Consider the following 26,677-nt stretch of genomic DNA (forward strand, 5'->3'; position numbering starts at 1 on the left):
AGTTTGCTGATGCGCATTCCTCACGCTCCGGGCGCCCGGCCAGGTGAGTGAACATGTGTGTATGTGTATGTTGCGGGAGGGAGGGAGGCAGCGGCCATTCTGTCTGCCGCCCTCCAGTGCTGCCACACACACATACCCGCTGTGCCTGGAACCTGGTAGCCACCACCGCCAACGAACTTATGACCGCCGCGCCGCCCGCCCAGGCTAGGCCCCGGCCCAGGCCCTTCCTTGCAACATCCAGGCGCGATCCGAGGCTGCTGGCCCAACCGGTGGCGCCAGCACCGCTGCTAGCGGCTCCGCGGGCCTCCGCCATCACTGGTGATGCCTGAGGTGATGCTGCGCAATGCCTCACAGAAGCTTGCGTTGCGCGGGCCGCCGAAGCGGCCTCCCCTCGTCGACGGACTTAGCCGGCCGGCATGATAGCCCCCAATCCCCCCATACACCCCAACACCGATCACAAGTAGTCACAAATGCACATGGCGGAGACGGTCAGGTCACTGGATGGTGGCCGCTCCGTGCGGGTAGGGCGCGGCGCCTGGACGGAGGGGGGCTGACCCCACGCCACGTCTCCAGTCTGAGGCCGCAAGCGCCTACCTCGTGCATGTAACGTGTGATATGAGTTTCAGATCATTGCAACCCTTAGCATACAGAGCTACCCGCTACCCGCTGCGGCAAAGTAGAGGCAGGACTAGCCGGGCAAACTAGGAGGTACGTGATAGGAAGTGGGACTTCGTGCACTCCCAACAACATGCTGGGTTCTGGGAACCAGCTGCACCCTACGGGACTTCACCAACCTGCCTTACCACTGTCCCATCGCACACGCACTCCCAACAACATGGTCTCACACACCGGTCACAACCACGGTAGTCTCCGTCCAGTCTTCCTGCGCTACACCTAGACCTGTGCCGCCAGCAGTGCCGCATCCACCGAGTACATCTGCGGCTCCCCATCCAACAGCGACAGCGCGGCCCCAACCTCCGCCACGCCACGCCCTGCAGCGCCCAGCCCGCCCGCTGCGGCCGCGGCTGCGGCTGCCGCCGCCACGCCGCCGCTACCCGCTGCCACGGGCAGCCCCGCCGCGGCGGCCGCCACCGCCACCACCGCGCCCACCTCCCCCAGGCCTCCTAGCGCTGAGGCCCCGGCTGCTCCGCCTGCTCCGTTCATCATGCCCGACCGCTTGAGAAGCTGCACGGCAGCGAATGAGAGGTGGAGTCGGCAGCGTGGACAGGCATGCAGTTTCAAGAGGACCCGCCATCCAAGCGTTGAGCATCACTGCTGTTTGCCCTCCCCAGACTGGAGTTGGAAAAGGCACAGCCACGGGTTGTTCTCTGTGCGTGTACGGTGTGTGCGTGTGGTGTGCGGTGCTGCAGCGCTCAGCCTCTGGCACTGCCTACCTGCAGCAGCAGCGGCAGGCGCCGCGGCGGGTGCTCCACCACCGCCACGTCCTCAGGAAGCTTGGCCAGCGCCTTGGCCCGGCTGCGGGGGCCGTACATCGTACGGCAGGTGGCAGAGGGAGGCGGCGGCCTCAAGCGGGGCTTGGGTTTGACACGGTGCACGTGTGGGTTGCGGCACGGCGCCTCATGGCACGTACGCACGCACGCATGCACGCAGGCTTGGCACGCACGCACACACAAACACGCACACACGCACACACGCACGCAAGCGCGCATAATTGGATGGCGTCCTGGGCCCACACTCCTCAGAATCCGTGAACCCGTTACCACCACTCGCGAGTACAACCCTCCCCTGCTGCCCCCTCCCCCACACACGGCCTCGCAACATGCATGGTATGGCAGACGCGCGCGGCGGTTTCGTTTCCCTAACACACGGCACGGCCTGACACGCACACACGGCCTGCACGCACACACGGCCTGACACACACACGCGCGCACACACACACACACACACACACACACACACACGGCCTGACACACACGCCCGCACCTGACTGCGGCCTCCAGCCCCCCCAGCTGGTCCACCAGGCCGATGTCGTACGCCTGCTGCCCCGTGTACACGCGGCCCTTGGCCAGCTGCCGTACCTCCGACACCGGCCGCCCGCGGCTCTTGGCCACCTGTGGCGGCGCGGCGAAGACCAAGACACACGGGCTGTGTGATAAAGGTGTCGTGCACGTGCTCCCGGTTGTTGTTGCTGTGCGGCAGAGCGCCAACCGTAGCTATGTGCAAAGGCGCACAACGTCGCGACACCCTGGCCTGGTTGCAAAGCAGACTACTGCTGGGAGCCGTCACGCCCACGCGTCACATTTCACTGTAGACATTCTCCGCGAGCAAAGAATTTAGGCACCGACATCTTTTCGCTCTTGACTGTGTGCGCATGTGGTCAGGGAAACAACCTGTGTGCATGTGTGTGTGTATGAGCCCCTGTCTCCCCCAAACACCCCGGCAGCCCCACCTTGTCCAGAAAGTCGTCGTACACGTGGTCCACCAGCGCCTCCACCTGCGCCGCCTGCTCCGGAGCCAGGCCCGTGAAGGGACTCAGCATGTCGGCGTTGCGCCCCACCTGTGCACGGGGGCGGCGGCGTGTGTGTGCATGCGTGTGGCTATATGTGTGTGTGTGTTAAAGAGCACAAGGAAAACAAAGCGCAAAGACAGTGTATTCGATGCAGCAACGCGACGGCATGTGTGTCTGTGTGTGAGAGATTGGGGGGAGGGGAGTGTGTGAAAGGCAGGAGGCCATCCCCCATCTCCACCCTCCCATACCCCGCCCTCACCAATGCTGCCCCCCCATATTCTCTGGGCTCGGGCTTGGGCACACGTGGCTTGGGCGCACGTGGCTTGGGCATGTCACACCCCTATGGCCCTGTCCAGCTGCCAGCCGCCTCACCGTGACGCCCTCGCTGCGCACGCCCACGTCCTCCAGCGTGCGGCCCACGTTGATCTTGCCCGCCACCACACCAATGGAGCCCGTCACGGTGCCGGGCTGGGCCACCACAGCATCAGCCGCGGCTGCGATGTAGTAGCCGCCGCTGGCGGCCACGTCGCCCATGCTGCGGAGGATGTGGTTGTGGCGTGTAGGGGGACGGGAAAGGGTTGATACTGTGCGCGCGAATGCGCAAGCAATGCGGGCCGCGATCTGGCGTACGGTTGTACCGGGCGGGCGAGATGAAGGAGCTCCACACACTTTACGCATCTACTTTATGTGTTATGTGTTGTGTGTTGTTTGTGTATGTTGTGTGTGTGTGTGTGTGTGTGTGTGTGTGTGTGTGTGAGGGGGAGTTTGCGTGGTCGTGCATATGCACCGGTGTGTGCGGGCAACATGGATCACTGATCGCCCTGCGGCCTGACGCTGACACATCGTCATCGTACACCGGCAGCGAACACCCGGGCAATGCACACGCACCTAACCACCACTGGCTTGCCCGCCGCCCTCAGCCGCTGCAGCTCGTGGTAGATGGAGTCAGAGGCCAGCGCCGACCCGCCCGGGCTGTTGACACGCACCACCACCGCGCGCACTGTGAGCCATGGCCAAGACCACGGCACGCACGCGGTGATTGCAGACAGAGAAAAAAGAGTCAGTGTCTGTGAGACAACACGCACAGGTATGGTACGCATGTGCATGCAAAGCACGAGGATACAACCCATGGCGCCTAGTTGTTCGTCACGCCCTGCTGGCCTCTCGCACCGTCCGGGTCCTCCAGCAGTTGATTCAGTTGAGCGCTCAGCTTGGTGGCGTCAATCACCTGGCGGGGGGGGGGGGAATAGCCGTTCATGTGGAAATTGGAGTGATGCAGGGCGGGGGAAGGGCGGGGGGGAAGGGGGCAATGCAGATGCGCACATGTGTGTTCCGCGTATGTGTGTGTGTGTGTGTGTGTGTGTGTATGCGTGTTGTGAGTAGATGCATGTGCATACGAGTAAGAGAGCGATTCGGGTGTGTAGCAGCTGTGGGCACACGCTACCTGCTGGTTGGCGCCGGGCCCAGTGGGCGGCACGGGGCCCTGCACGATGGTGCCTGCCGCCGTGACCACCGCCACCTTGGGCTGCCCCTTGCGCGCCACCCGCTGCTCCACAGGCCCCACACCGGGCTTGGAGGCGGCATCCACCGTCTCCTGCGGGCCGGGGCAAAGGGCAGCCGTGTTCATTTAAGCTAGCCCTACGCAAACGGTGGGGCGACATTCAATTCAGCCCAGCATACCGTACGGTGAGTGACAGGTAGCCGCACGCGCACGTCGAATAGGGGCGACGTTTGGCGCCCGTGCAGCGCGCAAGCTGTAGCCAGTTAGCACGCCCCCGCCCCCGGACGGACCACTGCTGTGTGTACCACCACACCCGCGGCCCCACACGCATCGCCCCCCGCACCGCACCCTCATTCCTCCCACCCACCCACCTGCAGCCGGCCCCGCAGCAGGAGGCTGAGGCCCTCGAAGGGGGTGCCCGCCAGCCAGCCCGAGCCGCGGGCCGCCGCCGCCGCCTGCAGCTCCGTCACCTGCCGCAGTCCGGTTGGATTGAGTCCAGAAAGAATGGCGTTGATCAAAGCATTCAGCTGTTGTGGGCGCAGCTGTTGTTGGAGATGTTTATGGGTGCCCACACGCCCATGTGCACGTGGTGCCCACACGTACAGACGCAACCACGCCACGAGCACACACCTGGATGTACTTGTCAATGGGCACTCGGACCATACGGTTGTCGTCCTGCAGTGGGGGCGGCAGTGGGGGCGGCAGTGGGAGCGGCGATGCAACTATGTGACGTGCACGCACTCCTGCGTGTTTCTCTCGCTTGTCACCCCTAACAAGAGCGGCTGACAAAAGGTTCACTCACCGGGGCTTCAACAGCGGACACACACACGGCGAGGCGCCACGCAGCCACAAACCCGCCCTCCGTCAGTGCCGCCCGGAACCCACCCCTCTGGACTTTTACCCCGGCACGCACCTGCCTCCGCCTGTGCTTGGCCCCCTGCTTGGCCTTCTCCTCCGCCAGCGCCTTGTCACTGATCACATACAGCGACTGGACCTCGTCCCTGAGAACATCAACAAAGCACGGGGGTCACGAGAACCAAACCGGGTGACTCCACTGAGGCATGTGCACCGTCAGACAGTGGCTTGGAAGGGGCCGAAAGGGCTCAGCAGAACTTAGCCCTTGCAGGTGGGGGCGTGGGCGCACATACAAACACCGCATACGTCTTGCTGAGTGCAGCCCGCTGCACTCCGCAGCATAAAGGCCAACTGCAGCCTCCTTGCAGCAAACACCCAGCCCTCAACCCAATCCTCAACCCCCCACCGCTCACTTGTACTTTGTGCCGTCCAGCAGCCCCCGCCGCAGCGCCGCCGCCGGCAGCAGCGGCGCCGCCTCCACCGCCTCCCGCACCGCCGCGCCGTCCACCCCGCGCGCCGCCGCCATGGCAGACATCATCTGCACACGTGTGTGCCAGGCAGGCAGCCAGCCGGTACAGGTGTGTGGTGCACACGTACGGTGTTGTCGGGCTTGCACTACCCCACTCCCCCACACACCTCCGCCTTCACCCGCACAACCTCTCGCTCACCTGTGCAGCCCCGCACCGAACCTTCCCCTTCCCTCCCTAACTACCATAGTCGTGCCAAGTCGTGCCTGCATCCCGGACCCTCCCAACCGCCGCCTGCCCTCCACCGTCCTCCAACGCCGCCCCCCCCGCCGCTCACCTGCCCCGCCAGGTCACCCAGCAGCGCCTGCATGTTCTCCCGCTGCGGCTCTGTGAGGCCCGACTCGCGAAAGGTGTTGGCAGCGGACTTGAACTCCTCCCGAGCGAAGAAGTACGGCTCGGCGCGAAGGCGGTCCAGCAGCGGCCGAGCGAAGAAGGCGCGGCTCTCCAGTCCGACGAGGCCGAGCAGGCCTAGGGTCGGTTAAGAGGTTTGGAGTGAAGGTGGTCGAGGTAATTAAGGAGGCGGTGATGCAGTAGCGGTGGGGATAGGCAGGTACGGTAGTTTGAAAGGGATGGGGGTGGGTGGCACACTGGCGCGGTCGTGGTGATTGTAGCGGTGGCGAGCGTGTGAGCCCATGGATACATGCGCTTACCATGTCTCGACCAGACCGTAGGAAACAGCAACCACACAATAATGAGCGCCGTCCCGCTCGCCCTCCCGATTGCCCCGCTCCCACCCGCACCCTCCCACTCGCCCGCCTCCCTCACCCACCCGAGGGCTGCACGTACACCCGGTCACACGCGCTCGCCAGCAGGTACGGCACCATGCCGCTGCCGCCCGCCTCGCCGAAGCTGGCCGCGAAGGCCACGGCGGCGGGGAAGGAGGAGCCCGACGAGCCGCCGCCGCCGCCGCCGCCTGCGCCGCGGCCTGCCGCCGCAGCTGCCAGATGAAGGCGGAAGTTTGAGATGGCGTCGCGCACCTCCTACAGGGCGAGACAACAAGCGACCAGCGGATTGGTGGTGAAAGAAATGAACGAGTGAGGTTTAGGCGAGTCAGGTTCGACGCCGTGCCGTGCTTTGGCGGAAAGCACAACCACGTGAGCACAACGTCGTTGTCAAGAACGGAGAAAGGGCAAATCGCCGAATCAGCGCCGGCGAGCCAATTACTCACGCCGGCGCACCTCACCTGCACCGTGGCCAGACCTCCCAGGTTCTCGCGCGCCCCCACATACGTGACCAGGCCCCGGCAGCGGCTGTCTCCCGCCGCGCGCTTCAGAGCCGCCACCACCTTGGGCAGCTCCACCTGAGAGGGGGGCGAATGTACACATGTCAAGCCCCACTTTCCATGTATTCCACTACCGTATTTTCGTGTGCATAGCTTGGCGCACCTGCACTTCCCCCAGTACCCAGTCCTGGTTTTTTCAGTAAACCCTGGACTGAAAACACACTGCCTATCCCCAATGCATGCCCGGCCCCGTTGTGTGGATGTAACATGCATACGTTACCGTAACTACCCCCTTATGTCGCGTTTAACACCTCTTGCCCGCGGGTAACGGTCCGATGGTTTGACACGGCCCATGGTCCTGACCCTGGTCCGCATAACTACGTTAACGATTCAATATCTTTATCCCACGGATACCGTTTCTCACAGAGGAACTTGGGAATCGTCTACCGCCCCACCTCCCCAAACCTTCACCCCCCTACACACATACACACATACACACACATACACACACATACACACACATACACACACATACACACACACGCCCCTACCTGCTGCGTGTCGCCCCTCAGCAGCGCCCAGGGGCTGGGGTCCACGGCGTCCACCAGGTGCAGCCGGTCCAGCGGCAGCTCCAGCACGAACTCGGAGGGCAGCTGCCGGTCGGCCTGGGGGCGGGAGGGGGATGTGTGTGTGTGTATGTGTGTGACTACGGTTTCCACGGTTATTATATATGTGTGTGTGTGTGTGTGTGTGCGTGCGTGCGAGTAGACGTGTGCTTGTGTGTGCGTGTGCGTGTGTATGTGCATGTTGAGGAGGAAGGGAGGGAGGCAGCGGCCATTCTGTGTGCCGCCCTCAAGTCCTGCCCCGTGCTCTCCTCAAGTAAGCAACAAGAGCTAGGGCGCGCGGGCGTCACACTTCCCTAAGCCCACGGGTGCGCCCCTTGTTCCCCAGCGGCCCAGCTCACGCACACATACACAAATACACATACCCGCTGTGCCTGGAACCTGGCAGCCACCACCGCCAACGAACTTATGACCGCCGCGCCGCCCGCCCAGGCTAGGCCCCGGCCCAGGCCCTTCCTTGCAACATCCAGGCGCGATCCGAGGCTGCTGGCCCAACCGGTGGCGCCAGCACCGCTGCTAGCGGCTCCGCGGGCCTCCGCCATCACTGGTGATGCCTGAGGTGATGCTGCGCAATGCCTCACGCGAGTGCAGAAGCTTCCTCGTTTCGCTCAAGCAGATAGCGCAAGTTAAGCGCCCGCTACAGTAATGGTTTTAAACGACAAGGCCAGTAGGCAAGCCAGCGCAAAGGTAGCGAGCGGGCGTTGCGTAAATGCTATGTCGCAAGCTACGTTCTGAGCGCTGGACTGAGTTAGCGGCCTCACACTAATGTGCACAAACAGTATATGAAAGAATGCAAAGAGCATTTGCACACCTGACTTGAAAATGGAAGGCGCGTCATCCGCACCACAAGACATGCAACACCCGCCACCCCCGGACACCTGCAAGGAGCGGGCTTCAACAACCTCGGCCACTACTGGAAGACTGCACGCTGAAGACAACCTGCCGGGAGGTAAGGGCCTGCCCTGTGTGTCCTGGCAAGTTGGTACCTGGTCCCGACGGTACGCCACGCTGGTCCCGACAAGCATGCGCCGGGGTGAGCATGCGCCCCGCCCCACGTACGCTGATGGTAAGGGGACCTACCCCATGTAGCCTGCACTTTGTCTCGTTGGTAGCCTTGGGGGAGCTGCGGTAGCAGTCGGTTAATACTTAAAAGGGCGACACGTCCATCCTGTTATACCGCAGCATGGCAATCGATGTAGTCGCTGATGGCATCGGTTGGCCTCCCCGCCCGCTGTAGGCTAGCGCTGCTGCTGCAACGGCATGTAGTGTGGTACGGACCTTTCAATCGCCCGTTGTGTCGCTGCGTTGCTGGCCCAGGCGGGTCGTCCACCACCGCTGCCACGTCGCACCACCGCCACGCGCCAGGGGCGCCCTACCCACGCACGCCCCTGCCACGCGCACTCCAGGTTGCCGACTGCCGCCGCAATTCCAGTCTGCCAGAGCGCCCCCGCTGCATCCTGACCTCGCGGGCATGTATGGCTGCATGAAGCGGAAGTAGCCAGGCCTGCGCGCTGCTTGCGTGGAGTGCACCAAGAGGTGAGGGAGCTTTGCGCTGCCTGGGTTGCAGTCCGACATCTGATGCAGAGCCTCGACAATCTGCGTGAACGTTCGGCGCCGCCGAACAGCAGGCTTCCCATCGAAGGACACGACAAGCTGCAGTGTACACCAGCCAGGCCACGCTGGCCAATTCGCCAGCATCAACACCCGCCGGCTGAGCTGTATTCCTCCGTGGCGTCCTCACCCTGGGCAACTGGGCTATCCTGGGTCGGGATGGAATCATGAAAGGTTGGAACACATCGAGCAATGCCAGTCTCCGCTGCAACCCTGCAACCTTGCAACCCTTGTGGGAGACATTGACATCCACCGTCAAATTGCAATCGACATTGATGCAGCGGGGACCCTGAGTACTTCCTGGCAACGAGTACACGAGCCTGGCACTGAAGCCGGCACCACTCTCCTGACTGGCGTCATCAAAGTTGCGGTAAGAGTGCCAGTATTGCCGCCCCCCTTGACCTAATAGTGGGGGAAATGAGCGCTGGCCTTCCTCGATCCGCGGACGTTCGGTTGAGGTGGTTCGTGGACCAGTTGTGCCGGGGTTACTCGCAATTCCTCGTCCTTCGCTGTCGGCCAGTCATTTGCATGCACGCGCGATGCATTCAATCTAGCGCCTGTGTGCGAAATTGCTCAAATAAGCGGACCCGACGATCAGCCCGCCCCGCCAGTTGCGCGCCCGCGCTCATCGGCAACACAGCCCGCGTTGTCAAGCCTCCAGCTTCCTTGTATATCCCTACCTTCTGTTATAAGCCCAGCCTCCAGTCTTTAACACTAGGTGGCCTCCTTTGCTGTGCGGGGCCCGGTGACAAGACTTGTTAGGCTCGAACAATAAGCGGTTTCCTGCCTGCTCTTTACTTCAGGCACATCTTCTTGCTGTTGTGTATATCTTCTTGCTCACTCGCCTGGCTAACCCTGCGGCACGAAGCCTCTACTTTATCGCGGTCTCAATACCGGCACCATGAGTAGCTCGCTGCTTCTACTGCGTTTTGTGAGTTAGGCGCTTGGACTGCACTGTCCAGCAGCGGCGTTAAGCGCCCCGCGACCGGCGCTACAAGCTTGGAGGACAGCTGCCGCGAACGTGTTGGAGCACTTGTCCTTTATGAATATCAAGATGAGCAAAAGTCGTCGCATAGGGCTCGCTAGGCTGCAGCCGGTGCGGAGCTCGCTGGTTGTTGCCTTCTGGCTACTCCTCGCCGTTTCTCGCCTCGCTGGTGCGCACTGGGCTTCGGGAAGTGATTTGCGGATTGTATCTATTACTGTCTCCTCGCACCGGGTCCCTCTTGACCCAGCATTCGCTGCCTGACATTTGCTGCCCTTTGCTGCCTGACGGCTTGGGTACCCAGGGGTGATGTGTCAGGGTTCGGGGCATCACCTAACTGCCCCCGAGCGTATAAACGGGGTGCCTCGGCACCGAGACCGTGCTGCCTGTGCCTCAGACAGCACCCGTCGCGTTACACCCGACGCTGAAGCTGGTCTGACTGACTGCGTGGCGCCCGGCCCATACAGGTGCTGCGGATGCGGCCCTGTCAGAAGAGTCTTTTGACTGCCGCGCTGGCTGCAAACGGGCGTTCAAGCCCGCATGTGGCGCGGACGGGCGAACGTATGCCAGCGCGTGCCTTGCCAAGTGCCAGGGCGTGCAAGTAGCACATCATGGGCCGTGTGAAGGTGAGCCACGCTGTCACCCCACCATTTGCATACCGTCATGCATGCAACCTTTTGACAACCCAACTTAAAACCCGCCAGCCTCTTACACACCGCCGGAGCCTCGCTAGGCCATGTCGTGCCCTCCACACGCTTTTCCAAACCCCTCCACACGAACCTCAACCTCGCACACCACACCCGCCTCACCTCCAGGCGAGGACGTGTTGCATCCTTCCAACTGCAACGTGGTGGCCGACGCGGACGCGGCAGGCCGCGCCTCGCCGGTCCTCACGCCTCGGCGCCTAGAGGCCTTTGCGCACGAGGGCTACCGCTACGCAGGCCAGCTGACCCTTACCGGCGAGCCGGTGCGGCCGCAGGCCCGCAGCCACAGCCAGCGCCCCGCAGCCGGCGCCTCATCGACAGCGCAGCAGCCTCTAGCACGTGCTATGCGCGTCACACGGGAGGGGCACGTGTACTTTGCCGACATAGACGAGACGGTGGCGGCGGTGCTGGATGACGTCATCAGCCGCAACGCCAACGCCAGTGACGGTAAAGAGCCGCACGTTCACGCGCTGCTGCACAACCTGCGCCAGTGGCGAGACTACCACAGCGGTGGTCGCGGCGGTGGCGCGGCGGCCGGCGGCGGCGCTGGCGGGGGCAAGTGGAAGAAGGGCGCCAGCGTGGCTGCGGGCTCGGGGGATGCTGTGACGCGGGAGCACACGCTGGTGCCGGGGCTGGTGGATGCCAAGGTGGCGGGCTCTTCAAGCGGGTCCGGTAGCGTGGCGGCAGCGGCGGCAGCTGCCAGCGGGGGCGGTAAGAGCGCAGGGGCGTCGAAGGTGGACGGCCAGGGCCGGAAGAAGCAGACGCAGAAGCAGGCGGCGGCGAGCAACGCGTTTTGGAAGTTCTGGGGGCAGCAGCGCAAGGACGATGGTCAGGACGCCGGGCAGCAGCAGCAACAGGAGCGGGGCGGGCAGGGTAATCCTGGCATATCTTCGTCGGCTGCTGCCGGCGGCAGTCTGCATCGGCAGGCCCGCCGCTCGCTGGGCATTTTTGACGGGGTGAGTGGGGGTGGGGTGCTGCTGCAACGCTGGCTGCTCAGGTTTTACCCTCCACGTCCAGACGTCACTTCCCAAGCATTTCCTCAGCCAATCACACGCCCTCCCGCTCCCCTGCTTCTCCGCGCCCCACAGGATGACCGAGTGGACTGCCCGCGCACGCCCACCTACCCTTTCACGGCGGTCGGCCAGATCAACGTGCGCGACTCCACCGGCAACTACGTGTGCAGCGGCGCGCTGGTGGGGCCGGATGTGGTGCTCACGGCGGCACACTGCGTCTTCAACCGCGGGGCACAGGTGCGGGGAGGCTGGAGGGTGGGCGGCGCGGTGCGGCGCGGTGCAAGGGCGCGGTGCAGAACTGGGATGCAAGGGCGCGGGAGAGCTGCTGTGCCGGGCAGCCGCAGGGCCTCGGACGAAGCAGCGCGGTGCTCAGTGTAAACCGCAATTTGTGCTCCGTAAGCCGTCTTCATTTGCTTCTCATTTGCGATTCAGACGTTCTACGACAAGCTGGATTTTGCGCCGGCGCGTTACCGCACCCTGGACGGCGAGATCGTGAACCCGTTTGGTGTGGTGCCCTGGAGCTATGTGACCGTGTACCAGAGCTACTCCACCATGTCCACCGCCGACCCCAATGTGTAAGTCACTGTGTACGGCGAGGCGAGGTGTGGCTTGGTTGGCGGATTCCTGGCTGCTCCTGCTGCCTTTTGTTTAGCCTGGCGCTCTCCTGCTGTTAAGATCTCGCACCGGGCCCCAGGAATACAACACAAGCCGCCACAGCCTCAATCACAAGTTTTGTAACCCTGTCTTGCCCTGTTTACGCCCCCCCCCCGCGCCACAGGTTCGACGTGGCTGTGATCAAGCTGTCGCAGCGCATCGGCTCGCAGGCGGGCTGGATGGGCGTGTTCGAGCCGTGCAACGCCTTTGCGCCCAGTCGCTACGTGGCGCTCACGGCCGGCTACCCCAGCGACCAGCCGCCGGGGTCGTGCAAGACCACGCAGTGCGTGGTGGTGCAGGAGCCCTGCACGGATGGCTACCTCTACCACAAGTGAGAGGGCTGCGATGACTGGCGCTGAGGGCTTGGTGGTGGAGGGTGGGCGGAGTTGGACTCGATTGGGATTTGGGACACACGAGTGTTTGGCCGTTGGTGGCGTGCCACACGCTAGTCCGGCACAACCAAGCAGCGTGGCGCAACGAGTCCTTCTGAACCGCTTCTCTTCCCTTCCTCTTTACACCGCCCTGCCCTGTGGACGTCTGCTGCGCAGGTGTGACACGGCCAGCGGGCAGAGCGGCAGCCCCATGTGGATGATGGCTATGACCTCGCAGCGCAAGATGGGGCCCTACGTGCGGGCCGTGCACAACATCGAGTGGGTGCAGGAGATGCCCAACGGCCAGTCGGTCAGCTACATCAACAGCGCCGTCAGCATCACGCCCGACCACTACCGCTCCATTCTGGTAAGCGGGCGTCGGTGGGGGCGTGCGGTGGGGCGGGGCCGCAAGCTTGCTCGCTTGGGGTCGAGTGTTATACTCTGTTGGGGCTGCTTGGGTGCGGGTGTTGTGTTGCGATGTCGGGATTAGTCGGGTGTGATGGTCAAGGGAGCACACCGTACCCCCCTGGCTTGCAGCGCCGACTGGGGCGGAACTGACTGACGTTGCCTACATGCCGTCTTGCAGGCATGGATTGCGCCTTCCTTTGACACCAGCGGCAGCAGTAGCGGCTCCGACAGCATCACGCCAATGGGCCCTGCGCTGCCGCCGCCCAGCACCACTGGCAGTAGCAGTGGCAGCGGCGGTTCGCAGTACAGCGTGGGGCGGTGAGTGGCTGCCGCGCTGTAGCCGCCACATGGGGGGATGCGGAGAAGCGTTGCGCATCATGACGCCCGGTGGCGGGAGCCGCAAGGCCTTAGCGCCCCGCGCTGCTTGCAGCCGCAGCACGCGCGGGGCACCCTAGCTGCAGCTTGTTGGTGCTCATGCCCCAATGCTTTGGGCGCACCGGGGCACCTAATTGGCGCCGAGTTGGTGTTGTAGTGTGTGTGGATGGCTACCGTGTTATGCAGGATTGTGAGTCGGTGTTTGATCCGTTTGCGGCTTGGGGTATTTTTATGTACAAGTGGCAATCATCTGTGCGGACCGGTCCCTTTGGGCTTCCTTTGAACACACACTGCTGTGTCGTTAGATAGATGGGTGGCACGTAGAGTATTCATAACTATCCACGAAAGGAAGTGGCGATTTTCTTGTCGGACGATGCGCAGGCGCTCATCTTGCCCGGTGCGGCGCTGCTGCTGCACCTGCGCGGGACACAGGCGGGGAGAAGGAGCTGGGTGCATGCGAGTGTCGCGATCAGCACTATTGATGGCCTGAATGATGGTGGTGCACGGCGATGAGGCCCGACTGCTTGTCTAGATCTGACTTCCATAGCACTGGGGTGGAAATTATGGAATCCTGATTGTGGGATTCCTTGTAGCCGCGATTGATTTCTTAGACACACACACTAGCTTCTAGCACGCTATTAGGAGCCTTCGCTCACCCTAGTTTCCGTGGACCTTGCGTGTCCCCACCCAATGAAGTGAATGAGCACGGTGCGCTGTGGATATTGTCGCGCCTGGCTGCTTGCTGCCTCAATTAGCAGGCACGTGAGCACGTATGCTGTCGTGGTTTCGCCCAGTCTGTAATACAGGCCGCCGGACAACTACGCATTCGTTACATCTCGGGTTGCTGGTGCGTCCTCAGGCCTGTAACCAATTGGATCAGTGCCTCCTCATGTTGCCAACCGGAGTCATCCTCCGCCACCTATCGTCGCAGCCCTTAGTAGGAGCCCTAAGAAGCAGCCGCATGTCTGCCTGCACCGTTCCAACTATTGAAACATGGACACAGGCAGCCACTGCTTGTCAGCTACCGTACTCTCAACTCTCATACTTGACCCAACATGCTCTCACTCTCAATGCCCGCGACAGTCTATCTGCCTACTCTCTCTTGCTTATAAATATAAGGTGAAAGGCAACCAAGCGTCAAACCATGTTCGTACAAACCGGAGCTTCACGAGACCCATGCGGTCGTGACCCAACCGATCATAATCATACCAGGGACACGAAACAGCAAACAAGCAGGCGCGACCTTCGCGGCTAGCTTCGTACACAATACTCCTGCAGCACGCCGCCCCCCAAAGCGCACACTGCGCGCTTCAACAACCCACTCCAGAGGAACGGTGCGCAGGCACGGACGCACGCGCGTGCAGTGCAACCTACCGCAATTGGCTGGCAGGCAACACATACACACACATTTAACCTAATCGCTACTTTGCTAAACCACCTGCGCCTGGAGCTATTGGCTCCACAGCCCTTGCGTTTGTTTGGCCCACACAGCCTTCCAGCAGCAGCGAACCGCAACGCCCGGGCCCCTCAAAGCAGCAGCTTGAGGACCTCATAGCTGGCTACCACCACGGCGCAGGCGGGCGCGGTGCGGGCGGCGCGGGGGCCCCAGCCCTTGAACAGCCCCGCCGGGCCCTCCGCCGCCACCACCTGCCGCAGCACCTGCATGCCGGTCTGCCGCTGCCGCACGTCGCCCATCTGTTCGGGACACGCAGCAAAGCACAGATCCGGGGCTCAGCCGTACGGCAGTGTGCTCGAGAGTTTAGAGGAACATGAGCAATCACGGCTCATGGCGCTTGTGTTCACATCGCTGCACGCTTATCCACCGAGACGACAACATCGCAAGCTAGCCGCCTGTCCCCGGCGCCCATCACCCCGCCCCGTCCTTCTCAGCAGCGCCGCACCTGCAGTCGCGTCTTCACCACGTCAAACGGCGTCGTGACGACCGCGGCAATGGCGCCCGCGGTGCTGCCGGCAATCAGGTTCGCCGCTAGCACGGCCCGCCCGCTCACGGCCTCGCCCGCCGCCGCCGCGGCTGCTCCGTGCTGCCCCTCCGCCTGCCAGCGCTGCAGCAGTGCGCCTCTGAGCGGCTCCAGCATACCCCAGTACAGGGCAGAGAAGGGGACGTCCCGACCCAGCGTCGCCACCACGCCCGTCCACAGCCGTGGCATGCCGCGCAGCAGCGCCGCCGTGGCCGCCGCGCCGCCGGCCCCCGTCGCCCCCGCCCCTGCCCCTGCCCCTGTTGCTGTTCCAGCAGCCACGCCTGTGCCTGTCCCAGCTCCCGCCGCGGCAGTGTCACGCAGCGTCTCACGCAGCGCGCCCCAAGCCGTGCGCGCGGCGCCCGCGCCCGCCGCACCGCCTTGCTGCCGCGTGCGCACCAGCTCCAGCGGCCCCACCAGCAGTACGGCCAGTGTACGGGAGATGCTGCCCGCCAGTACGGGCGCGTACGGCGCCACGGCGGGCGCCGTACTGATGCGGGCCAGCAGGTGGTCGTACAGGGGCATGTAGACGCCCACCATGGGGATGGACGCCAGCATGGCGGTGTCGGTGCCGCGCCACAGCGCCGCAACACCCTCCTGCATGCGCACATGCGTGTATGTGCCGTGTGAAGGAAGTAAGTTTGTGGCGCATGTGGTCAAGCGCCCGTCTTCCAGCGGACAGCAATCTGGGGCTTTCTATGGGCAAACACGCCGGTTAACTCCTTACAAGCATTGTGGTGGCATCCCATGCCGAAAGCGTCACCCGGCCACAGCAAACGGACTCGCCGACATGCCTTTCACACGCCCCACCTTGCGCATGATGTCACGTAGCACGCCCGTGGCGGTGGGCGGCCGGTACGCGGCCCCAGCGTTAAGGCAGCCCTCCGCCGAGCCCAGGCTGCTTGGCCCCAGGTCCGCTACCTTGACCGCGCAGGCACATGAAGACATGGGCAGCTGCGCAAGCAGGGGTCGGTGCGGCACGCCGCTGGCGCTGCCGGGGCCCTGGGCAGAGGGCCGCATGCCGCCGCCGCCGCCGCTCACGACGCCGGCGGGCAGCTTGGAGGAGGCGCAGTCCGCGAGCGTGGAGGGACGCGCCCAGCGAACTGGGTACCTGCCGGGGAGGCTGGGAAGGAGTCCGCGGGCGGCCGGGGGGCAGCGGTAAGGCAGCGCAAGGTCGAGAATATTCGGGGTCGGGGCCGGGCTGCGAGACGCAGACACAGCCCACGTCGCTTGCGCAAGAGGCACCCCGGGCTCCGGCTCACCGCGACAGCAGGCAGCTAGGCACCGGCCGTTCCACCACTGTCGATGAAGCTTGAAGACGAGTCTGTTACACGACATGCGGTGCGTTAGGCCTTCGCAAAGGAGCCCTAAACCCGGCGTAAGTCGGGGAACCTCACCTTGACGACATCCAGCGGATTCACCAGCACTGCAGACACCACAGATGCTCCAGCCGCAGCCAAAATTCGATGGTGCAGCTCCGGCGGGTCGCCGTGAGGCGCCATCCTTGGCCCGTTATAAAAACCTCCGAGGCTATCGCCAAGGGCTTGCCGCCCCCCTAAATTGCATGTTATTTTACTGCACCGGCAACTGGTATTGCATTAGTATGCAAAGAGCGGAGCCCAGGCAACGTAATGTCACCATGTCATCCCCGGACATGTGTGCACAAACTGTGCCCCTGAGTTCCTAAATGTACTATCTTCTTGTTGGAGATGCCATAAGCAATGTGCTCGCCCATCGCGCGCTGACGCAAGAACCGATTTTGCAACATCTGCTGAATAGTTTCGCGACCCGATCGTTGTGTTCTTCATGCTACTTAGCCATTAAAATGCATAGACACTCGTTAGCGCTGTTAGGGCGTGCTGCGCGGCTGGGCGTTCGTGCCATCGCCGATGCTTCCGCGGAAGCTTTCGGCTCACAAGCTGCGCCGCTGTCGGCGTTGGCATCTCTGCTCACGCACCAGCATGCTGGTGTCAGCGCCGCTTGCGTGAGCTCTCTGACGGCCGCAGCGGGACCCGGCGCAGTCGGCCTGCCACTGCTGCAGGCCCGCAGCCTCCACACCTCGGGCGCCGCACTCTCGGACGACCGCTCCGCCGCGGTGCGGCGTCTGGCTGCAGCACGCACGCGGCGAGCAAAGGCGGCATCAGACTCGGACTCTGCCTCGGCGCGGGAGCGCGCGGCCGCAGAGGAGCAGGCGCTTGTAGCCGGCGGCGATCAGCAGCAGCAGACGGGGTTGGTGCCCGCCGCCTCCAATGCGCTGACGGTGACGCCGGCGGAGGGCAAGGCCTCTGAGGTGCAGCTGGCGGCTGCGCTGGATCACCCGGCACTCATCGTGACGCGACCCATCGAGTGGTGGGTAGTGCATGAGTGGCGTGTATTCTTGGCGTGAACGGGGTGTTGGATTGGATGTGGGTGGATGAAATGGAGTGGAATGGGTCAGGATGCAATTGGGCCTCAGAGGCCAGGCAGGTTTATGGTGTCGGCACGGTTACGGTAGGCATGTCGCTAGCTCAGCGCGCCAACATTATGCCCTGGCTCTTCGCCTGGCACGCCCCCCTTGCCACCGCCACCTTTCGACACACTTCACAAACACACAAGGGCCAAACCAACCGAGCACAAACTCACTGCACAGGGGCACGGTTATCTTCGGCTACGAGCAGGCCAACAAATACACGGTGTACGACGAGACGGGGGCCATCGTGGCGCTGGTGGCGGAGGACTATGGCGGCCTGGGCAAGGAGATTGGGCGGCAGCTGCTGCGCACGCGCCGCTCCTTCACCTCCACCGTGTTCTCAGCGGACGGTGAGAGCCAGCCGCGTGTGTGCGCCCATGTGTTGGCCATTGGCTTCCAAGCGCAGGATGGCCGGCGTTGGGAGCGCGAGGGCGCTTGTTGTTGTGAAGGGGCGATGCGGGAGGGGTTTCTGGCAGAGGTTGAAGCACAGGCGGTGAAGCACGTTGATGGCCTTGCAGCGGGTGGGGTGGGCAGGGGCGGATGTGCTTGCCTGCCTAGCAGCAAACACCCTTTTTCCATCACACGCCTGTACAGTATAGCTTTTCTTTTATACATATCTGCCCCGCAGGCTCGCAGGTCCTGTTCCGGCTACGCCGCCCCGCATACCTGGTGGGTGCGGCCGTGCGGGCCGATCTGACGGGGGATTGAGCGTGTGTGTTAGGGAGCACCAGGGAAGGAAGCGCGCAGCGCGTATTCAGGCCATTGACCACGGCCGTGGGAACTGCGGACTGCTGCCACTGCCGTTGCCGCGCTCCACCATTACGACACCCTCACCACCTCCCACCACCTCCCATCACGACACCCTCACCACCTCCCACCACCTCCCATCACGACACCCTCACCACCTCCCACCACCTCCCACCACGACACCCTCACCACCTCCCACCGCCTCCCACCGCGCAGGTGAGCTCCACCATGTTTGTGGAGGACGGCGCCGGCAACGTGGTGAGTGCGGCGGGCCTCTCAAAGTCTCCAGCTACCGTCACATGCCCGCGACCGCAACCTGGCGCTTCGGTAGCCCACCAGTCCGTACGTGACTTTCCCTAACTCACTGTGCATAACCGCCTCCTCCTTGCCTTGCCTCCTTCCCCCTTTCTTTCTGTTTCCGCCCAGCTGGGTGAGATCCACCAGCGCTGGAACCTGCTCAAACGCAACTACGACCTATACATGGGCAAGAGCCAGTTCGCGGCCATCAGCGGAACCTTCCTGGCTTGGGAGTTCGAGCTCAAGGACTCGCAGGTGCGGGGCAGGGGCAGGGGGCGGCGCGGTCGGGATAGCGGGGAGGTTAGGGACCGGGACGAGGTGTCGCACTTCGCCCACATCAGTCTATCAGACATGGCTCTGCCCTGCCTACCGTACTGCCTTTTCCCTCCGATCGCTCATGTGTCGTTTCCACGCACGGAGACGAACGCACATACCGTACACACACGCGCGCACGCTCACCCCACAGGGCGGCACGCTCGCGCTGGTAGACCGCAACTTCCAGGGCTTCGCCAAGGAGATATTCACGGACGCGTGAGTGCGGGCGTGGGGGTGGGGGTGCGGTCTTCGCGACATGCGGCCGACAGATTGACCGTGAAAGGAAGGGTATGCGCCCAGCCCCACCAAACAATAATAGGCTAGACTCACCAGCACAAGTCATTGTGGGTGGTGTTGCGCGTTTATTGTATCCGCTATCTGTGATATGGTGTTGCACCCGCGTGGCTCCTGCATGGTATCCACACTGGCACGCTGACGGTGTCCCTTTATTCGTCTCTGCCAAACACCGATTGTGGTATGTGTGGTTGCCCTCACGCAGCGGCAAGTACGTCATTCACTTCGGCTACAAAGGCCAGCAGCTGGAGCAGCAGCTGCAAAATCAGCAGCAGGCGCAGCAGGAGGCCGCGGCGGCAGCCGCGGCCGCAGCGGCTGCACAGCAGCCTCAGCAGCCACAGCCCGGGCAGCCTGCGCCGCCGCAGGCGCAGGCACAAGCGCAGCCGCCGGCGGGCTCGGCAGGGTCCGCCACTCCGGGGGTCGCAGCTGGGGGCGGCGCCACGGCGGCGCTGGCGACGTCCCCACCGCCGGCGGCGGCTGGGGCTGCGACGCCGCCGCCTGTGACGCTGATGGCCCAGGCGCGGACGGACGTGGCGGTGATTCCGGTGGTGGGAGGGAACCAGCTGGTGAGTGGTACGAGTGATGTACGGTATGTGTGTGTATGTGTGTGTTCGGCGAGGTGGGGTTTGGAAAAGCGGGGATGACAAGAGACATTATGCGTTTTGGAGACCGGGTGGGGGGAGGGGCGGGGAGGTGGGCTACCCAGTGCCAACGCGACTTGCCAACATCCCGGCCCGGCACGCCCGGCACCGATACCAACTTCGTCCAACCTTACCCACGACAACGCGGCAAACTTGGAAGCCCTCTCGCCCACGCCCTCCATATCCACACCCCCTTCCTCCCCACGCTCCCCACCTATCCCCAAATGGTTTACTTTGGGATTGAAATGGACTTGCCCCCCCCCCCCCCCCCCCACCACCACCACCACCACCACCACTCCCACACAGGTGGTGGCTCGGCCGCTGGACCTGCCGGAGCGAATGGTGGCGCTGGCCTGCGCCCTCACCATCGACTACGACTACTTCAGCCAGCACTCGCACTCGGGCGGCGGGCTGGTTGGGCCCATGATGTACCCCATGCCCATGCCGCTGCCCGGAGGCGGCGGAGGCGGGGCGCCGCCTGCGGCGGTGCCGGGGGCGGAGGGAGGAGAGGGCGTGGCGGGCGCGGCGAGTGCTGGCGCGGCGGCGGGCACGGTTGGGGAGATGGGGGCGGGTGGTGTGGGCGCGGGCGCGGATGCGGGGGCGGGGGCGGGAGGATGGGGTGGAGCGGACGGGGCGCAGCAGGGTGCGGGCGGGGCCGCGGGCGCGGGGTCGGGGTGGAGTGATGAGGGCTTCGATTCGGGGAAGAGCTGGGGCCAGCCGGGCAGCGATGGGGGAGATGGGGAGATGAAGTGGGACCTGGGCGGCGACGGCGGCGTGGCGGATGCGGGCGGCGGCGAGGAGGGCGGCGGCGTGGTGGGCGTCATCAAGACGCTGTGGGGGATTTTCGGCGGAGGGGATGAGTGAAGCCTGACTCTGTCACGTCCTGAGGGAGGCCGTGTTGCATGAACATGGTGGCTTGGCGTGGTGCTAATGCGTGGGTCGCTAGGGACTCCCTGGACGGGATGGCTTTGATGTCTCGTGAGCGTGGGCGACCGGGGAAAGCGTAGGGCGTAGACTGCAGCTTCATGGAGTGTGCAGGCGGTGTGGAGCGGGCGGGTCAGGGCCGCATGATGACTTGCAACACTAACTTGCATTCTGTAATAGTGGACAACGTGTCAACTTCTTAGAACAGAACTGAACGCACCACCAGCGAAATGAACTCCCTCGAATTAAGGCCTTCTTGTGCAGCGGTTCGTCGACTGCAAGCTGCTCAATTTCAACCACATGCATTACATCAAACTCGGATGGGCTTGTTTGGTCACATACAAGCGCGACGAGTGGTCGCTCGCGTGTCGGCGCCCGACGCCGATTCCACACCGCAACCCGCAGCCGAAAAGCTGAGCGCGACGGAGGTCCGCAAGCGCAATGAAGACGCTCTGTCGCGTGTGCTTGGAGACTTCGCTGTCGCAAAGGCAACAGGCAAGCTGGACGAAGTGGACGAGGACGAGGAGGAAATCGAGGGCGTGGAGGGCGAGGACTGGGTGTGGTGGCGCGCGGAGAACGTGGAGAGCACGAGCAGCAGCAAGCCCGTTACACCAGCGACGAGCGCTTCCGCATCATCCGCAGCAGCAGGCAGCGCCGCTGCATCGTCTTCCACCCCCGCTGCGCCAGCGGCGCCGTCAGCAGCCCAAGGGCCACCCAAACCCGCGCTGAAGCGGCCGGCCCGCGCACCCCTCCTCAAGGTGCCTCAGCAGCCGCTGGGACAGCCCACATCAAAATTCGCTCGCAAGGCTCCGGGCAGCAGCAGCAGCGGCACGCCGCCGCCGCCCACCTCACAGTAAGCCAGCCACGCCGCCCCACGCGTTGTCACCCACCCGTCGCAGCCAGGCGACGGGGCAACGCAGAATGCATGCCTTCAATCCCGCTCCAGCTTGTTGTACAGCCACTCAACGGCCATCAACGCCTACCACTCCTGCCGCAGCAGCTCTACGATATATGCAAATGCAACCAGCGCACGCCCGCTGCCCTAGTCTCGCCGGGCGCTGCCGTCCTGGGACCACTTCTTCGTCCACCAGCGTGTTAATTGCGGCCGCCCCCGAATGCGATGCTTATGAAGACGGCTACACGCACGCACACACTTACACATGCGTATGCTAAGGGATGCATCACATGCTGTGTGTGTGATCGTTGTACAGCTCGGCCTGGTAGCCGCGCCTGGGGGATGAGGTGGCGAGGTGGGGAGGAGGGCAGAGAGGGAGGCGATCGAGTGAGGCGGGGGCAGGAAGAGAACATCATGGCGCATGTGGTGATGCAAAAGCGGGTGGTTGTGCCAGCGGGGCCACGTGATTCGTGTGGAGGCGTAGGAGGGCGTAGCTAACGTAGGCGTAGGTCAAGAGTGATTCGCGCGTTTGTGTACATACGATGCGTTACGCGTGGCTTGATCAGGCAGGATTGGGTGCCCAAAATTGGCACGGACGATGCCAGCTGACACCGTTAAGTATGACTGGCTAACTGCCCGCTGACATGTAACACGGCCCTGGTCACGGCGTGTGCTGCGTGCGCCGCCAGGTGCCACGCCCTTCGCCCACTGCCCAGCACCACAGCACCAGCACACACTCCCTGCAGCATCACTCACCACACAGCCCGGAACTCCTCTCTTGCGCTGGCAATCTTGGCCTTGAGGTTGGGCAACCGGAAGGTCGCGTGCATCAGCGGTAGCCCAACGCCTGCATGGACACATTACACTAACGTAAAGTCACAAGACTTGGGTACTTAGCACTGCGCAGACGGTCTCATCGGCGACGGTTTGGAACTGGGCGAGTACACAACCGGATTGGACGTGTGCGCGCTCCCTTCAGTTGCAGTCCTTCGTTAAAGCCAACTAAGCCCCGCCAGATTACCGCCACAGTCATGCACGTTCTGCAACCCTGACCGCTCACCCACAGACTGCCACTCCCACTAGCGCGCTCCCCGTCCCCATCCTCTCAAGTCCTCAACCCAACGGGCTTGACCCCCAATCGCCTCCAACTCTCCCAACGCAAACACGCCGAACCTCCACCCGCCCACCAGCCCTCAGCGCACACGCCCCCGCCCCTGCCAGCCCTCCGCACACCCACAGCCCCGCCCCGGCGCCCACCTAGCAGTATGGCCCAGCACAGCGTGAGCACGGCATGGCTCCAGTACACTAGAAGCCCGCCCACCAGCAGCAGCGCCGCCACCACCAGGCCACGAGGCAGCACCAGGACGTACAGCCGCTTGCGCTTGTGCAGCCTGGTGACGTGTTCGCGTCAGGAGGGCATAAAGTAGGGAAGGAAGCATGACAGGGCGGTGAACGTGTGTGCGCGTGTGCGTATGTGTATGCGCTGGCGGCCCCGGCGGAAGCCGGCAAGCTGTGCGGCCGGCCACGTTTCGGCAGGTGGGGTCATTAGCCCGGGCGCTTTGATGCTGAAGCCGCCGCCGCGACCTGCCCTGCCCCAAACGCCCAGGCCACCAGCAGGCTGAGTGCCCCCAACGCTCAGCTGTCCGTGAAGCATGTATGCATGCACACGAAGCCATCTCCGTCTCCCCGAACACACACGTTTGCTTCCCTTGCACGCACCCTCTCCCTAGTCGAGAAGCTTTCCAGGGTTCGCAGCCCGCTCGTGAGCCCCAAACACGCCCTCCCCAGACCCGTGCCCAAGGCCCAACGCCACACCTCCGCACGGCACTACAGGCCTCCACAGGACCGTACTCACCCGACAACACCGTCCGAGCCCGCCTTTGCGCGCGACTTGGCCACTAGCCGCGGCGCGTACTTGCGCAGCGCGTGCAGCAGGTTGTCACTGCAAAGGGCGCGCACGTGGGTGTTAGGGCAGGAGGTGCGGTTGCGAGGAATAAGTGCACAAGGGAGCGGCAGCTGGGAGCGGCAGCTGGGAGCGGCATAGTGCAATGGCCGGTGCTGCTGTCACACAGGGTATGGGTTGAAGCCCCCATGGGCATGCAGGGGACTACCCGCCAGGCTGCCGGGCGGATGGCCCCGTGCAGATGGGGGCGTTGGCCTCCCAGACGAAAGTGGCATGGGCTGACTCCGCCACATGCTGTGCATGCTGCGCGATGTGTGACCCTGCTGGCGTTAGCACCCAGACCGTCCTGACCCGCGTGTCCCACGCACTTGAGCGAGGTGGCGAACGGGTCGTTGCAGAGCGCTGTCCCCAGCCCCACGAGCACGAGCGACCCGAGCGCCACTGGGTTGCGGATGAAGCATACCAGGAAGGCCAGGACAAGGATCACCAGGTAGTTGCTGCGTACGGGCACAAGGATAAGGTGATACGGGCGTCAGGCACAGAGTGAAACGCAGGTGTGGATGCCGGTGAGCAGGTACAAGCAGGGTGGACTGAGCAGTGAGCTTGAGGGGTGTTGCGGCACAGCGGCCGAGCCCATCCTTGCTGTCCGGTGCGCGCAAAGTTTAATTTACTCACGTGCGATAGTAGTATAGGTTGTTCTTGAGCCGCCCCATCAGCGCTCGCTGTGAGGGCGGCGAGAAGCTCCTGAAGAATTCTTCAACTGGCCGGGGAGCGCTCCATGTGACCTCCTTTAACGCAGAAGCGAGCTCCTCCAATGTAACTTGGTTCCAGTCCATGTTAGCCGCAGTTTCGGCTCCGGACCTGAGACCAGGGTGCTATTCCGCTGAAGAGATCGAACGCGACTGACACTTGCTTCTCTGCCTGGTACAGCGTATTGCCTTAGTTATGAAGGTGATGTTGGGCTCGAGCTCAGCCGTGACTGTTGTGAGCGGCGACGGTCAAGCTGTCTTCTATTGCAAGGTTCTAGACGCGGCTGAAGTGTCTGCGGTGGAGAATGAAATGGCAGTAAATGCTATCAAGTGTCATAATATCCATGGATGGACAAGGGTTTCCCCAATGCAACGATTTCCCCGCCCCTACATGGAGAGCCCCAGGAAGCCCGCCCTTTCCCCTGCGTGTTGGAGCCAAGTCCCCCATCCATGACTTCCTGCAGGCCCTTTGGCCTTTGGGTGTTGCCACAACACATGAAGATCACAATCTGCACTAATAGCGTCACGCGTGCCCTACGCAACTGAAAATTAACTACCGTGCTTCGCAGGCGTACCCCTGACCCCATCACCGCGGCCGTCCACAAATCCCCCCCAGATTGCATACATACGAGTGAAGAAACCGTTCCTCTGTAAAGGTGGTGTTGAGAAACACCGAGTTTTGTTGGGGTTGAGAACAACCCCTTCAAGGCGCAAACCAGGAGGCCTTGACAGCACGCTTACGCGCGCTCGCCACGGATGCGGCGGGCCAGCTGGATGTCCTTGGGCATGATGGTCACACGCTTGGCGTGGATGGCGCACAGGTTGGTGTCTTCGAACAGACCCACCAGGTAGGCCTCGGCGGCCTCCTGCAGCGCCAGCACGGCCTGGCTCTGGAAGCGCAGGTCGGTCTTGAAGTCCTGGGCAATCTCACGGACCAGGCGCTGGAACGGCAGCTTGCGGATCAGCAGCTCAGTCGACTTCTGGTACTTGCGGATCTCGCGCAGCGCCACGGTACCGGGGCGGTAGCGATGGGGCTTCTTCACACCGCCGGTGGCGGGGGTCTTGCGAGCGGCCTTGGTGGCCAGCTGCTTGCGGGGCGCCTTGCCGCCGGTGGACTTGCGGGCAGTCTGCTTGGTGCGGGCCATTTTAGCTGTGATACTTGTTGGGTAAAGAAGTACTAATAACAGTATTGAAGCTCCAGCTATTTATGTCACAGAGGCCGACCGCATGCATGGGGCGCCGGACTGGCACAGGTGAGGCGGTGAAGTCAACGCCCGGTCAACGCGGCTCAGGCTGGCCAACGACTGGAAGTCGTTGCCCTGCCCCCGCGGCCAATAAATTAGTTCTGAACTCCTCTGGTCATTTAACTCACAGCTTTCTTTTTTTTCAATTAACCGAACTCATCTGAAATGTCCGGACGTGGCAAGGGCGGCAAGGGCCTGGGCAAAGGCGGTGCCAAGCGCCACCGCAAGGTGCTTCGCGACAACATCCAGGGCATCACCAAGCCCGCTATCCGCCGTCTGGCTCGCCGTGGCGGTGTGAAGCGTATCAGTGGCCTGATCTACGAGGAGACCCGCACGGTGCTGAAGACCTTCCTGGAGAACGTCATCCGCGACTCGGTCACCTACACCGAGCACGCTCGCCGCAAGACCGTGACCGCCATGGACGTGGTGTACGCGCTCAAGCGCCAGGGTCGCACCCTGTACGGCTTCGGTGGTTAAGCGGCTGCCAAGCTCAGGCGGCGGCTGTGGGAGGCAAGGCACGAGGCAAGGCACCGAGTCTTGCCCCATCCACTGGCTGCCCGCCTCGTCATCCAAACTCGGTGTTTCTCAACACCACCCTACTTTGGTCATACCGTACTGCACCGGGCTGCGCCTATGCTACCAAACTCATATCCAAGCTTTCAAATCGTGTCTTGGCGTCGTGGGTGCTTCATGAAGGGTGCTGGGTGCGCCGGGGGTCCCTAAGAGTAAGAGGAAGTTGCCGTGCAGAATCTACTGAATACTTAGCCCATTGCCCTGCTGCTGCCAACAGACCAAGTGCGCTTCTCGTGATCACCTTGTTGCGGGCAGTGCTTAACCCTGCACTGGGAGGTCCGACCACCGGGAGGCGGTGGTGGGATCTCGCCTGCAATCCTGCGTGTGTTGGTCGCGTCGTTGCGATGGGTGGTT

The 26,677-nt window shown here is 63.3% G+C and overlaps 7 protein-coding genes across 8 annotated transcripts; 3 read left to right on the plus strand and 4 right to left on the minus strand.

The window, feature by feature from the left end:
* Positions 1-77: 77 nt before the first annotated feature.
* CHLRE_06g267700v5 (uncharacterized protein) lies at positions 78-7,943 on the minus strand. The gene is made up of 17 exons (XM_043062885.1): positions 7,564-7,943; positions 7,127-7,240; positions 6,537-6,653; positions 6,123-6,333; positions 5,631-5,821; positions 5,240-5,364; positions 4,885-4,972; positions 4,602-4,646; positions 4,343-4,441; positions 3,915-4,064; positions 3,641-3,698; positions 3,359-3,470; positions 2,843-3,005; positions 2,411-2,518; positions 1,945-2,072; positions 1,395-1,476; positions 78-1,185 (listed from the first exon to the last, which is right to left on the minus strand). The coding sequence occupies exons 1-17, from the start codon at positions 7,738-7,740 to the stop codon at positions 895-897; spliced, it is 2,259 nt and encodes a 752-aa protein (XP_042923591.1). The 5' UTR covers positions 7,741-7,943; the 3' UTR covers positions 78-894.
* A 1,540-nt stretch (positions 7,944-9,483) lies between these two features.
* CHLRE_06g267750v5 (uncharacterized protein) lies at positions 9,484-14,129 on the plus strand. Its single transcript, XM_001696474.2, has 8 exons — positions 9,484-9,963; positions 10,259-10,417; positions 10,607-11,451; positions 11,584-11,745; positions 11,941-12,083; positions 12,287-12,493; positions 12,711-12,900; positions 13,120-14,129. Exons 1-8 carry the CDS (start codon positions 9,864-9,866, stop codon positions 13,261-13,263), a joined length of 1,950 nt encoding a protein of 649 aa, XP_001696526.2. The 5' UTR covers positions 9,484-9,863; the 3' UTR covers positions 13,264-14,129.
* Positions 14,130-14,133: 4 nt separating this feature from the next.
* On the minus strand, positions 14,134-16,883 carry CHLRE_06g267800v5 (uncharacterized protein). 2 transcript variants are annotated; one of them, XM_043062887.1, is made up of 5 exons: positions 16,690-16,883; positions 16,555-16,616; positions 16,103-16,403; positions 15,218-15,889; positions 14,134-15,011 (listed from the first exon to the last, which is right to left on the minus strand). In XM_043062887.1, the coding sequence occupies exons 1-5, from the start codon at positions 16,792-16,794 to the stop codon at positions 14,844-14,846; spliced, it is 1,308 nt and encodes a 435-aa protein (XP_042923592.1). In that variant the 5' UTR covers positions 16,795-16,883; the 3' UTR covers positions 14,134-14,843. The 2 variants fall into 2 exon arrangements, with proteins under 2 accessions (XP_042923592.1, XP_042923593.1); XM_043062886.1 differs by having other exon boundaries at positions 16,103-16,415.
* A 120-nt stretch (positions 16,884-17,003) lies between these two features.
* Positions 17,004-21,148, plus strand: CHLRE_06g267850v5 (uncharacterized protein). The gene is made up of 8 exons (XM_043062888.1): positions 17,004-17,641; positions 17,922-18,091; positions 18,370-18,410; positions 18,705-18,746; positions 18,915-19,040; positions 19,252-19,316; positions 19,600-19,960; positions 20,342-21,148. The coding sequence occupies exons 1-8, from the start codon at positions 17,118-17,120 to the stop codon at positions 20,897-20,899; spliced, it is 1,887 nt and encodes a 628-aa protein (XP_042923594.1). The 5' UTR covers positions 17,004-17,117; the 3' UTR covers positions 20,900-21,148.
* A 104-nt stretch (positions 21,149-21,252) lies between these two features.
* On the minus strand, positions 21,253-24,805 carry CHLRE_06g267900v5 (uncharacterized protein). The gene is made up of 6 exons (XM_001696198.2): positions 24,433-24,805; positions 24,126-24,254; positions 23,710-23,796; positions 23,112-23,245; positions 22,611-22,701; positions 21,253-22,189 (listed from the first exon to the last, which is right to left on the minus strand). Exons 1-6 carry the CDS (start codon positions 24,591-24,593, stop codon positions 22,141-22,143), a joined length of 651 nt encoding a protein of 216 aa, XP_001696250.1. The 5' UTR covers positions 24,594-24,805; the 3' UTR covers positions 21,253-22,140.
* A 52-nt stretch (positions 24,806-24,857) lies between these two features.
* Positions 24,858-25,683, minus strand: CHLRE_06g267950v5 (uncharacterized protein). The gene has a single exon (XM_001696197.2). The coding sequence runs from the start codon at positions 25,649-25,651 to the stop codon at positions 25,244-25,246; it is 408 nt and encodes a 135-aa protein (XP_001696249.1). The 5' UTR covers positions 25,652-25,683; the 3' UTR covers positions 24,858-25,243.
* A 190-nt stretch (positions 25,684-25,873) lies between these two features.
* On the plus strand, positions 25,874-26,515 carry CHLRE_06g268000v5 (uncharacterized protein). The gene has a single exon (XM_001696472.2). The coding sequence runs from the start codon at positions 25,916-25,918 to the stop codon at positions 26,225-26,227; it is 312 nt and encodes a 103-aa protein (XP_001696524.1). The 5' UTR covers positions 25,874-25,915; the 3' UTR covers positions 26,228-26,515.
* The last annotated feature ends 162 nt before the right edge of the window (positions 26,516-26,677 follow it).

This window comes from Chlamydomonas reinhardtii, chromosome 6 (genome assembly GCF_000002595.2).
Source record: "Chlamydomonas reinhardtii strain CC-503 cw92 mt+ chromosome 6, whole genome shotgun sequence".
NCBI lineage: Eukaryota > Viridiplantae > Chlorophyta > Chlorophyceae > Chlamydomonadales > Chlamydomonadaceae > Chlamydomonas > Chlamydomonas reinhardtii.